The 14047-nt window shown below is 34.6% G+C and overlaps 1 protein-coding gene across 4 annotated transcripts in view; it reads left to right on the top strand.

The window, feature by feature from the left end:
- LOC128206642 (neo-calmodulin-like) overlaps window positions 1–14047 on the top strand; it is a 44742-nt gene that overhangs the window by 11659 nt on the left and 19036 nt on the right. For 2 of the 4 annotated variants that reach the window (XM_052909233.1, XM_052909230.1), the window contains exon 1: window positions 11776–11993. The exons of the other annotated variants lie outside the window; for them this stretch is intronic. In XM_052909233.1, coding sequence (XP_052765193.1) covers window positions 11961–11993 — 33 coding nt within the window. In that variant the 5' untranslated portion in view covers window positions 11776–11960. Of the gene's footprint in view, window positions 1–11775; window positions 11994–14047 lie in introns of those variants that run through there. 4 annotated transcript variants of the gene reach the window in all.

Genomic DNA, 14047 nt, shown 5'->3' with positions numbered 1-14047 from the left:
TAAACATTTGCACACAATGTTTTTTAAACGAAAGGGTCTGTTTACAGAAATGCGTATCAAATTTTGCATGTAATTGTATTTTGAATTTAATTTCACTTTCTGCAGACTGAAATAAATGCTTTTTTCTCCACCGGACTTTTATTACGAGAAAATCGACCTCAAAGATCACGTCCCAAAATAAACAATTAATTCATTGAAAGTTTTATTTGATTTTTATATCATTATACATATAATTTAAATTTCCTTAAACGTCACAGGAAATTGAGAATATTTCGAAAATACTGTAATGGTATGATACAATGAAGACTACTCGAACTAGAACAACTTACTCAAAGCGGTTACTTTCCTTCCCCCGTATAGTTACTACTGCCACCACGCATGTCATGTGTTGATAATAAAAAACATGTGACGTCATTCTAAAAGTATTACTTTGAAAACAATGATATTTATTTGAACGTTATTAAACATACATGTAAAAGAAGTATATAAGCAAAATTAACAAAATGTAATCCATCCTATTTTCGAACGTGGTGGAAGAGATCTCACTGCTCTTCAAGGGAGTTCACTACGTAGAAGATTGGGACAAGCCCATAAGCCAAATCAATAACGAAACACCTGTTCAAAATGCAATCTTAAACATAGAAGCCTCATGGAGGATGGTGTCAACTTGAAGACATTTAGGCCGCAGTCTAAAAAGGATAAAATTATTGTCGGCGATTCGTACAGTGTAGCGCACTATCATCATCAAAAGGACATTTAACTGTTCAAGACAATATAACTCCACAAGGATCAAAATATTTTGTCATTTATGCAATTCTTATGACGGCAATTCTTTCCGTGATATTATTTATTAAATCTTTATCTACATGCAATGTACCCAAGCCATCGATAATTCGACAATATTCTTTACAACCCACCAGCAAAAGCTTTTGCATGCAGCGCGATATGGTTTGCAATTATATCGTTTCATAATTCATTTGAAATTAATCCCTTGCTGTATGCAATACGCTAGAGCATTGTTTGAATGAGGCTTGTGTACGCCAATATTCTCTTGTCTCTAGTATATTGTTTGTTTGAACCTTTACGATGTACTCAGTTGACTGGAATTTTCTCTTGCTCATGTGGTACTGGTGTCATTCATGATGCTATATTCCGTGGAGAGTTTAAGAGTTTATATTGATTTACATTTGAGTGATATGATAAGAAAATAATCCTGCGTTGAGTGAACTTTCAAATATCCGTTTTATGTTATCAATGTAGTGTTATTTTACATGAATATGTATGTCGAAAAACTGTGCATTATAAGTATGAAAAATACTTTGTTATAAAATTGTTTCTCTCTCTCTTTCGCTCTTTCTCTCTCTCTCTCTCTCTCTCTCTCTTCGTTCTCCCGCCAAAAATAAAATTAGCACAGCTTTGGATATAGCTAATATGACTTGGTAGTCATGTTACCTGATATAATCTGATGTATGTAAAACAAAACCCATAACTGTCAATCTGGCATTAGTATTTGTCCAATAGGGTACCTTTGAATAAGTGAAGAGGATTTGACGTTCGCTCCGCCGTGCTCATCTTTGTCTTTAGCTCTTATCTTGTATTAAAGTTAAACCACGTTTAATTTCAACTTCCCTAAATATTTAGTTGAAGTTTCAGTAATTGATTAGACAAGTAATCAGCAAACTGATGTGAATAGTCCTTACACTAAATTTATATTTATACCGTACAAAAAAACTACATTAGGTCTATTCAACCTTATACTTGTCCCATCATTTATGAATAGTTATCAAAAAATCATGTCAAAGAGCAAACCAAAAGCTATCATGTACAGATCTGTCCTGAATTTTGGTGCAGATCAATTTAATTCAATGCAATAAATCAGGCATTGTAATTCAGTCACATATACTCGAAAATGCGAGGGTATATTGCTTCGCACATAACGCTGTTTGTTTGTCGGTCAGTAAATAATTGATATCTAGGGTAGGATTGGGCCTTAGATTCTCAAACTAGGTAGGTAGGTTGGTCATATCCAAAAGGTGGCCACAATTGATTTTGAGGTCAGAAGGCCTTGAACCGAAATTAATATTGTAACATTTATAACTACACTATATTTGCACTACGGTCCTTAAACTTGGAAGGGACGTTGGTCATGACCACTAGATGACTCCTATCCAAGCTAGCAGGTCAAAAGTAAGGACCACAGTCAACTTGAACAATAAAACCTTGCCTGATCAATATTAACTTAATAATAAGACAACGCTTGGGCATACAGTCGTCAATTTTGGTGGTGAACATGACCTTAAATTACCCTACAGAAGTGTAATGCTAATGACTTATTGGATGCCATTAGGGGGCATAAATGTTCACAAATATCTGTTGTGCTCTAATAATGGCTACCCGTCCGCCAATACCAAATCGGCTGCATTTGTCACGTGACTGTGACGGCTGTTTTTTCTGCTTGATATGTTCACATTACTTTGCGTGGGAATCACCAAATGTCACTCAGCACCCATGTCAGTGAGGGATGCAATAATAATATATTCGATAACGAATCACTGGTAATAAGCGTAGAGAGCTAAAGTTATACCAATATAATCAAAAGTTCAGCCGTGAATCTAAATTTGAATGTGAAGATTAACATGTAATGCGACACACACAAAACACCAAACACAGATTGCATATTAAATCATTCTTCAGTGTACGGTCCGTAATTGCTACTCTCCAAATGCCTCTCAATTTATTTAAGAGTTACCATCTAAAACGGTTATTAAAATAAGGACTTTTCTGGAGATTGGCGGTAAATCGGTTTTACGAAACATTTTCGTTATACTTATCTTTACATTTGCCAAGAAGAGCAAATCTCAACAAACAAGCCAGATAGGAGACAGCATCAAGACAAAAAAGACTTAAGCAAACAAATGCCAACTTTTAAGTACTCAACGACAAAATAAACACATCACCAGTCCTGCGAATGAATTAATCCAGCGTCCATATTCACTTTCGTCTAGATATCGAGCTTGGAACTGGAAATATCTACAATTGTACAGGCTATATATATATATATTTACAAATGTATTTAAATACATAACAATATATGTCAACACCTATAGAATATGTGTTTCATAATTCCAACCTTTTTCACCAGCAATTCTCTTTTCATAGCTCGACAATGTGCTAAAATAAGATTTCCATTTTTGAGTGTTGAATATTGGCGGATGGGAGTCCTCGAATGAACGACAACACACACAAACCTGGCAAAGCTTGCCTCAGTAAAGGTTCAAATTATTCACGCATATAATCTAATCATGTTTAAAACCGTGTACACATACAGGAGGTCAAACACTTTTAAACTTGATCACACAAAATAAACACGAATTCGAGATTCCATTTAATATGAGGAAACTCATTTACAGTCGAAATCTGGGTCAAGGTTTCTTCAAAACCCGTGTCCCAGAGCGATGCATTTGCATTGGGTATTATAAGGCTGCTTCATCCGCAAAAAATAGTCCAACATGAAAGCATTTTATTTACAGTAAAACCATAGATCATGTTTCAAGTATAAATCGATTTTCAAAAGTTTTAATTAAAAAACAGCAATACTTAATATTGTAATGCATTTAAATCAATCAATTCGATAATAAAAGCAGTAACATAACTGCGTTACGTTATCAGTAAACACGCGAGTGTAAACATAGAATTTAGCGGATGAAGTATGAAAAGGCGTGAGTCATTGTCATTGTCGCTTTAAATATGCGAATTAGCATTCTAGCTGGTGGATTACCACATGGACTTTTGTCGTTTTGATGGATGTGTACATGGATATAACTTCCGTGAATTGAAGCACCAAATATGTTGTAAAATCTACCAAAAACAGTGAGAGTTGGTGTGAGATCAGTGACTGTGTGAACTTGAGCATCGCTGACGTACTGCCTATACTGAGCATTTTGCATGGAAGTTAACGGAGTACTTTCACTGAAGTACAGGACGTTGGATATTTCCTTTTGTTGATTTTTAATTTATGTATATATGGAATGTTCTTATGTGCCGATTTTTTTCATAATCTGGTTCACAGGAACCTTGTTGTCCGCCAATTTCAGGACTAGGTATGTTCTGGCGCTATGATTAGACGGAAGATAACGCCCAACTTTTTTACCATTCGTAAAATCGTGGAGCTGATATTGTTGACACCGACAGAACATCTTTTGAACCAAGTGCCAAAAGCATGTTTGTTTACATTTTTGTCAGCGCGTATGCATACAATTTTCTGTGATCCGGTTACTTATTTTGCATAGATATTACACGTGTTATACATGTTATATTTGCAAACTATTACATTGGTCTATATCACCACTGCGCCGTAACGTATGTAAATATATACAAAAAAGGAGAAGTATCTACATGTACGCAGGAATGAAATTAGTATAAAAGAATTGCAAACAACCCTTATTATTTAAACCTGTGTAGTTTCAACATCATATTCCAACAGAGACTGGACGAGAAGGTAAATGCAAGCCAACCTTGTTATGCATGTCAAATATTAGTGTAATGACACTAGATTCGCTGAATGACACACAGCGTTACACAATGATCTCTAGAAGTCCACTGAGCATTGCTGTTTGTCATATTCCTCTATGGAAATTGTGATATTTAGTAACTAATTGGTAGACAGAGAACATTTTCATTTAATTGCAAATAAAACCTAACAACAAGATAAAGCATGGAAAACTCCATAATAATTCTGAGCGTTAACTGTCTCAAGTTTTTACTACCACTATTGTCTCTGCGATGCCGTATTTATAGAAAGCAGTTCTATGCATTGCTTTATCATGCGACATTTTTCAGCTCAGTATAGAAATTGGACTCGTATCAGTAATCTCTTGACATATAATATTCTGATTTATCTTCAAGATATCATTTAACATCTGAAATTGACTATTAGTGTTTTATCTGTTGTAAAATAAACTTGTATTTACCTCGCCTGTTTGGAAATAAGTTTGGATTACATGGATTGTCTTTGCCATGCTATATGGAAAAAGGTATTATTTTTCAGCTTTATAGATTTTGGTTATATATGTTTTGTTGATTTTTGTTTTTGATTTTATAATATATATATATATATATATATAATATATGTTTTATTTCATAATACATAAGACAATATGTCCATGAGTATACACATTATAAAACGTACATTGTTATACAAAATAAGTCATTGGTCGTAAGATATGATGTGTTAACAGCGAAAAAACGATATGTTTTCTACTCATAAAACATATGAAAAGATTTTAGTATTTCGAACGCTTTATACACATACATCGCCAATTTTCTATTAACATCAGCTTTTTGAGAGGTCATCAACTCAATAAACTTAAACATATTCCGTCTTTTAAAGTAATATGGTTTGATATACATTTCTCGTAATTCAGCATACAATTGACATTCAAGTAAAAAGTGATAATCGTCTTCAAAAGTGTTACAAAATAGGCATGTTCTTTCGTTATATACAGAGTTTGTTTCAGCACAAGTGCTCGTATGTGACATTGTTACTTTGCATAACTTTAAAACGGTTTTATTCATTAGTACCATCTAAAGATTTATTCAGTTTTCCCATTCGGTTACTATAAGCTTAACATTACAAATGCAATGGCTTATACTGAGTTGAAAAGAAGAAGGATTGTTTGGCTCCGAGGTAACACAGCCACACCACCAGTGTAAAGTGTGAGTGTAAATGTCGCGTTGCTACAAGTGGGATTCACTATCGCTGATTGGTGGATATTCCTAAGACTTAGTTTCCATGCAATGTAATCTAGAAGCCAAAATGAACGAACTACGCCCTAATGTCTCGGTCACTTATCCGCACTATATCCGTACGATTTACAACGATTCTACAATCGCTTATTCCCAGTCCGTTGTCCGTAGTATCGTACTGACATCGTACGTTGACCATGCGACATCGTACAATAGGCATGAGTACACCAGCAAGTTCGTACGGGTCTCGCAGTGTTAAATATCTGCGTGGACATCTTACGAAGACTGTACGAGCTTTACCGGGGCCACTGTGAGCTGAAATAATCGGAAAGTTGTTCGAGGTCGTCAAGGAAAGAGTCGAGAGCTCGGCGAAACAATTTCAACGAGTTATTTACGAGTTCGAGAAATCCGTGCGATTCTTGAAAGAATCAATGCTTTTCGTACGGTCGTGCAATTTTGCAGAAAAATCCTTGTCCGGAGCCCGTATCGTGGCTGTGATCAGGGTATTATATCAGCGTTCTTTTTTGTCTTTTTATGTAATTCGTTTTTTATCTGAATTGTGTATACAGTCTGTGTGTCTGTCTGTCTGTACGTTGTCCGTCGTTCCTTTCGTCTGTCCATCCGTCCGCCCATTGACACTTGGGGTTAAACGAAGGTAATGGATATAAAGTTTTGCATGCGCACATAATTTATCTCTTCTGTGGTTTAAATGCATGTTTGTTCAACAGTCTTTTCTTTTTAATGCTGATTTACATTTTACACTAATGTGTTTACGACGTGAGTAAGATGTCTGTTTACGCTGTTTGTTCTGCTTTGCTGTATAGTTTATTACCTTGCTCGTCAATATGAAGAGGATGGTTTATCGGTGATTGCTGTTGTTTTCCTCCGTAGAGATTGCGTCATTTTGTTTGACATTGGATTTCCATTTAATTGCACATCGTAGCAGATGCAATGTGCATGCAAGGAAACAACACGTCTGAATATATCTTCAATAGTTTGCACAAGATGCAACGAGAAACAGAATAGTAATATAAAGTTTATATAACACTTTATTACATGTTGGTGCAATTCTTAAGCGTAACAGATTGGAATCTAATTTCTGTTACGAGGATGACTTTTATCTGTCAATACTTATATGCAATGCTTTTGTGTTATCTGTTCAATAGTTGTATGGAGTTTAACAGCCTTTAGTTGATAATGTACAAAAGTGTACATACGTCATATAAATTCCAGGTAAAACGGTGTTTTTTCCGTTAAAACGATACCCTTTAAGAGTAGCTTGAATTTCTTTCTGATATTAGTACCAAGTTCCAACGCCATTCACCGTGATCTTTTCCTAACCAATCATATGAAAGAAGATTTCATGAAAAACTTTGTTTCTTTATTATACTGGAGAGGTCGAAGTTGAATAAGGTAATGTCTTATCGAACAGAGAGCATTTGTTTAAATATGAAAAGAAATCAACGTGAACAGTTCAGCAGATCATCTTTTTCCCTATCGTCATCAAACGTCTTGCGGATTCCTTTTTTAGGAAAAAGAGGAAAATAGTAATTTATATTCTAGCAATAACAATAACTATTTAGTCATGGCTTCATCGTACATTATCAAACAGTTTGCTTTAATAAAATCTAGTCTAGTACCCAGTGTGATCTTGTTGGTTCAAACATTATATCAACACAGTATATCGAATGGTAGATAAACCTAATGCTTGTATGAATGTTAAAGCATCCACTAGACATCCGATGAGGCATACATATTACGTGTGCCTCTATTGGTAACTGTTGTGGGAAGTGTGAGTTTGAGATCTAGTATGGTTTATGTATAATTGGACATTTTCCTCTGACTGTTCTTCGACGCTTACACCTGAAACTACTATAAAAAGACCTTTTTCCGTTAAGTTTTTTTCTCATTGAGATTTGTCAGTTTCTGTAGAAAATATATTGTACTCCTGTCAGAAAACGGCACTAGATATGATTCTTTAAATAAAACTAACAACGTTGCCGCCTTATCGAAAAACAGTCTCTCTTTCTCTATTTTAATTGTTATGCTGATATTCAACAGTTGAAAACGACAAAGGTATCGAATATCATGCAGCTGTTTAATTGACAAACAAATCCACGGTTTAAATTAAATATTAATTGATAATTTGATTTAGAACAATTTAATTAGTAAAAATCTACAACTTTTGTCACACTCAGATAAATGGATAGAAAAGTTTTTTGTTCTTTGTAAAGTTCTTTGTAGTTGTTCAAAACAATGTAAAATCTATTCACTTAAATGCAGGTGACCTGATTGGTTTGAATTTTGTAGTTGTAACGTGGTTGTGCGCAAAGTAATATATTGTATGTCTTTACTGTTTATCTCGAGTTTCCGGTAAAGTCCTTTAGCTATACTATGGAATAAAAGCAGTTTGACACTGACATGAATACCGCATTGTTTGGTACATTCAAACACCTTCTACAAGGTGTCTTTTCTCACCAGTATAAACAAACTGATTGACAATCAACCAGTCATTTATTCGGAGAACATCGCGTCGTCCTCAACAATAACCCACTTATTTATGTGAATTAAGGAATATCATTTCCATCTGGGAATAAGGCAGAAATGTTACAAAAGTAAATTTGTATGGATGAGGCCTGGACGTGATATATTTAAGAAGCCGAAATGAATGTTTCCTAGGTTATATAAATATTTGCAAAGAACATATATTGCTTGTAATTTTAAAACAATAAAACTATCGACACAGAAAAGTAGACGTATTAGTTTTTTTCTTGTCCTAATATTATAATATGTTATAAACAGATTAAAGCAGTCGTGCCATTATCCCTTACTGGTAAGACACACAACGTTCATATCAAAGCAAAACATTATCGTTCGCGTCAAAATACGAGTAGTTAGGCTGTTTTGTTAATTATGGCTGTTGCTGTCCAACGTGGGGATTGTGGCATATAGTAACTTATTGCCTGACAGAGTATTTCCATTAAATTGCAAATAAGCCCAAGCGATGATTTACATACAAGCCGATGAATTTACTTCTAACTATTGACTGTCTCTTACAGGGCTTTGGATACATAATATCATCGTACATGGTAATGGGATGTAACAAGAATCTTATTACTTAACATTTCTTTAACACTTTATTGCAGGGTTTAGTCCGTTCCATTGTAGAGGTTACCATATTGGTCACCAGGACTTCTTTCACTGGTAATACATATGTGGCTTTTTGTGTTACTAGCTCTAAACAGGAAAACACAATTCTAAAGTCTTATTTGATAATATACAAGTATTAAAAATGTGCTGAACAAAACCGGACATAAAATGGTATTAAAGCCGATAATGATTATTTCTAGCTCTACCTCACATCAGTATTGAGAGAGCACCTTCCAGTTATGGTGAACTATTGTCCCTCAACCGATCAACAGGGTCAATACTTGCCTGATGACTTGGTGGATACGAATATCATGTTCGTTCAAGGCTTCAGGGAACTTGATTTCATAAAACTTCAAGAATTTTTCAAGTATGCAAATTTCCGCGTGAAGAATTCAGAAGTCCCATCTGCTTCTCCATTTCATTATTTTTTTCGTTTGCTTTGAGACAAGGAATGCGGGTCACTTCAGTCAAAAGAAAGCTTACACGTCTCACTAATAGATTCATCTTTTTGACAATCCGGATGGATAATTTTCCACACGATTCCGATCAAACGCGGTCACAATGTTTGCCTCAATTCATTATAATCCGGTAGCAATATCTTCCGTATGTCGTATACGAGAATCATTCTATGTAGAAAACAATAAATATAGTAACATCAAATTAGAGAAATTTAGCGCAACTGAATGCTGTAAACCTCCCGGTGATTTTTAACTGAGTTTTCATTGACGCGTGTCATGTGGTGATGATCAAAATTATGTTACGTCAAAGTGAAACAAATCTGTTGAAGTAATATTTTATAACTTTGAAAACAACTTTGATTAATGGAACTTTAATAAAAAAATAAACAGACATACTTGCAAAGGAACTTTGCAAAAACTCATAACAAACTTATAAAGATTAAATCGTGTTTGCTCCTTAAAGGATATCACATTGAAGGATATTATGACAAGCTCAGTAGCAAACAATAAAGATAAACATGTTTAAAGACATAATATCAAATATACGCTCATACGAAACGAGAAACGCACAACGTACAAAACACCACAGACATATCCACACATGTATAAACTATATTTATTAGCAACTGAATGAGTTAAAGCATCGGAACGGTCAGTGAAACAGGCGCGGTTTAAACTAGTTAATGAATTTTCAACGTCACAATTGCTCCAAAATTAGTGATAATTGTACTCTTAAAACTACAAGCCATGTCGAAGTCGGCATCAACTTGAGGATATTTAGGCCGCATTTTTAAACGGATACATTTTGCTGACTTTGTTTTGGACAGTTTAATGCAATTTGATCAACAGAAAAAAACCCATTCTTATTGTGCAAGACAAATTTTATCCACAAGAAACCTACCTTTTCTCTCATAAAGGGGCAACGGATTCAAATACGTGTGTACACAAGTTTAACACAACAAAGTAGATGTCAAGTTGGACTTTTTATACAAACCATCAATTTTGACCCCTTTTCAAATTAGCATGCGGTAGGTCGGTGTGTATGTAGCTTTTTATTTCCTCCGGAAATTAACTCATGGAAAAGACGGATTTATCGTGTTTATCGTACACATTAACAGTGAACACAGTGAAATAAAGGTCAAGTTCGACTTCGGCAACAAATTATTAATTATTTCCGTTCCCTTTTCAACTTAGAATTTGCAAAAAACGCCGTCTGGGATATAACTTATGACAGGTACAATTGATTTAAATGTATTTTTGTACACGGATTTAACACTATAAAAATCACGTCATGCCATTCTTTGGTTACAACGCACCAATGTCTTAAGTATATCCTAAAGCAAATAATTTTCACCATTTCTGACTGATATTGCCACCTATGGGTTTAACCTTAACAGAACGCAATCGCTATGCATATAAACAATTGAAGACAACTATCTATTTTTATGTGCTTCCTGTTATTGTAAGCAATGGTTGTGTTTCTGCCTTAATGTATTTAAACTGCCCAGTTGACTTCATATACACGAGGAATAAATATCTTACATTTGATGAAAACAGGTTTTGTTATAAAATCTCAATAGAAAGGGTATTCTTAAAATCTCAATATTATATCTGTATGCTATACCTAAAAAGAAGTATTCTAAGAGCAAAACAAAAGCTTTGATTTACGGTTCTGTCCTAAATTTCGTATTCAATGCTTTTAATAAGACATTGTAACTCTGTGGTTTTATTTTGCTGAGTATTGAATATTTGCCAAGTTCTTCTTTCCCCACGAAGGCACGGTGAAATCAATCCTACCTATGTAGAGCTGGCATTAGTTATATGCATTCAAATTGTCTACTCATGATAAAAACAGTGTCGAAACTATGTTTTAAATGCATAAAGGTCATAGAAACAAGCGATACACCAATGAAATACATAAAATAATATCAGTCTTTCTAGTGTTGGCTATATATATATATATATATATATATATATATATATATAGAGAGAGAGAGAGAGAGAGAGAGAAAAGGAGAACAACCCTGCTAGTTTAAACCTGTGTAGTTTCAACTTTATAACACAACGGAACATTGAGGAGTAGATAAATATTGGTAAACGTTTCCAAAATGTTGTGCATGTCAATTAGTAAGAGTGGAAAAATTGTAAATGTCAATATATCTGCTGAATGTCACACAACGTTACTAAACAATCGCTCGAATCCCACTTACCATGGCTGTTCCTCTATGGAATATTGTGGCGTTTAGTAACTAATTTGTTGACAGAGAATATTTCCATTTAATTGCCAATAAACCTTGAAACAAGATAAAGCATCGAAACCTCTGAATAATAATTCTGAGCGTTAGCTGTTTCTATTTTCCACTACTAGAATTATATAATAGGTTGCCGTATGAATAGAACGCAGTTGTTTGCAATGCTTCATTATGCGATAATATTCAGCTCAATATAGAAACATAACTCAGAACAGTTATATCTCAACTTGTATATTCAGATTGTTTCTTCTAGGTATAAATTAGAATTTTCTCTATTCTGACGAGAATATTTGTCTTAAATGTTGTGAACAAACATGTACGAAACCAGACTTATTTGGAAATAGATTTGGATAACATGGATTGTCTTTGCCATGCTTTACGAAAACAGGTAATAGTTTGCAGATTTTATAAATTTTGAATTAAACAAAACGGAATATGATTATAATACGAAAAATGTTTAGGTGTTCGTACGTGACATTGTAACTTATACTTGAATCTATTTAATCCACCAGTACCATCTCAAATTTTATTAAATTTTCCCATTTGAATAGACGATCAGCATTACTGTAAGCTGCTATTAAACCGGGTTTATGTTTTAACGTTTTGCTACTGAGCTTGTTTCTGAAGCTTTTCGCATACATATTGACGTGAGAAATGCGAAAGCTTACATAGAATTGAGTATAACAATGATTCAATGTTGAACATACTGCTGTTTTATCGGTTAACGCCGCCACCGAAACAGTGTGAAATGTTAACATCATTAAAAAACACGAACATTGTGTTTCCAAAATGGGGATTCACAACCACTGGTGGCTTGTAAGAAATATCTTTCAATCAAATCACTTTAGAAGACAACATACCTCAGTCAAATATCCTTACGATTCCTACCAACTTTTTGAAATCCGTACGATCTACGTATTATCGTACCTTTAAGTCATATGCCTACGGGATCTTTTGGATAAGCAGTCGTAGGATATCCGCACGGACACCGCGGACAAGTCACGCGGAGCCGGTTTATATAGTATTGAATCCTCAATGATGGCGTAAAAAGCTCCTACGACAAACGTTACGCCCTGCAGGCTCCGTGCGGACATCTCAAATTCCCCACCCGGTGTCCTCAGTATCGTACGGACAGCGTACGTTGACCGTGCGACACCCCTGCATTAGTCGTGCGAGCACCGGCAAGCTCTTACGGGCTCTTACAATGTAAAAACAAATGTGTTTGTTCACAGTAATTTATATCAATTATTTGCTTAATACCAAATCGATGCTGGAAGTAAATAGAGAATTGTTCACTTTGTATAGAAACATGATGCGCATGCATTCAATTTGCTTTACGTTTCAGGGAAATGCCTTATCTATACGCTGGATTACATGCGTATTTTTTCATAGGCCTTTTATTTCGAAGCTGAATTGCATTTCACTAATATGTGTTTGCATGAGATAGATATCTGCTAGCCATATTTGTTATGCATTGTGCTTTGCTTTTTTCTCCTTTGTGATGTAATTCGTTTGTTCAAACAGTTAGAACAACATATACATACCAAGCAAAGTAACATTTATACCTAAATATTTTATTAATGATTTTCATATTCTTGAAAAGCGTATATAATCTTCCCTCATAATAAGAAATATTTCAATTCATACAATTTAACACATTAAAAGAAATATCCAGTTTATTATCTTGCTCGTCGATATATAGAGGCTGTTTCATCGGTGATGGCAGCTGTTTTTGCTTCATGGAGATTGCGGCATATTGTGTGACATTGGATTTCCATTAAATTGCACATCATTGCAGATACAAGATACATGCAGAGAAACAACAAGTCTGAGCAAAGGTTTTATCTGTTAACTGTCGCATGCAATGTATCGCAGACATGATAATCCTGTAGTAACAATCTCAAGCTATAAACTTATTAGTAAATCCTTTTGTTTAGATGTCGGTGCTATGATGAGTTTAACAGGTTGGAATCCAATTTCTGTAACCACGACCTCTGACTTCTTTCAACAGTTATATGAATTGCTTTTGCTTGAACCTTTTATAAAATTGAAAGGGGTTTAATACCTCATCCGATAGTGTACAAAAGTGTACGTACAACATATTAATTTCTGGTTAAAGATGTTAATTCCGTTAACACCACACCTTTTTAACGGAGCTTTGAATTCTCTCACAATTGTACACGCCAGTCACTGCGAGCTTTTGCCATTTCCCTTTGCTCGTCGTCCGGTTGCAAGGCCAACAATGCCTAATAAAACACGTTTTATTTAACATTTTAACCAATCCTATTAAACACGATGCCATGAAACGCTATCTTTTTATTATACAGTGAAGGTCAAATTTGACCTTGGGTTATATCCTATCAAAAGCTATGTCATTTGTTCAAACATGCAACGAAGTTATCGTGAACAATTCAGCAGAGCATCTGCTTCACTACCGTCATA

This window comes from Mya arenaria, chromosome 10 (genome assembly GCF_026914265.1).
Source record: "Mya arenaria isolate MELC-2E11 chromosome 10, ASM2691426v1".
Lineage (NCBI taxonomy): Eukaryota > Metazoa > Mollusca > Bivalvia > Myida > Myidae > Mya > Mya arenaria.
The sequence above is the reverse complement of the archived record's forward strand: the minus strand, read 5'-3'. Positions and strand labels throughout refer to the sequence as shown.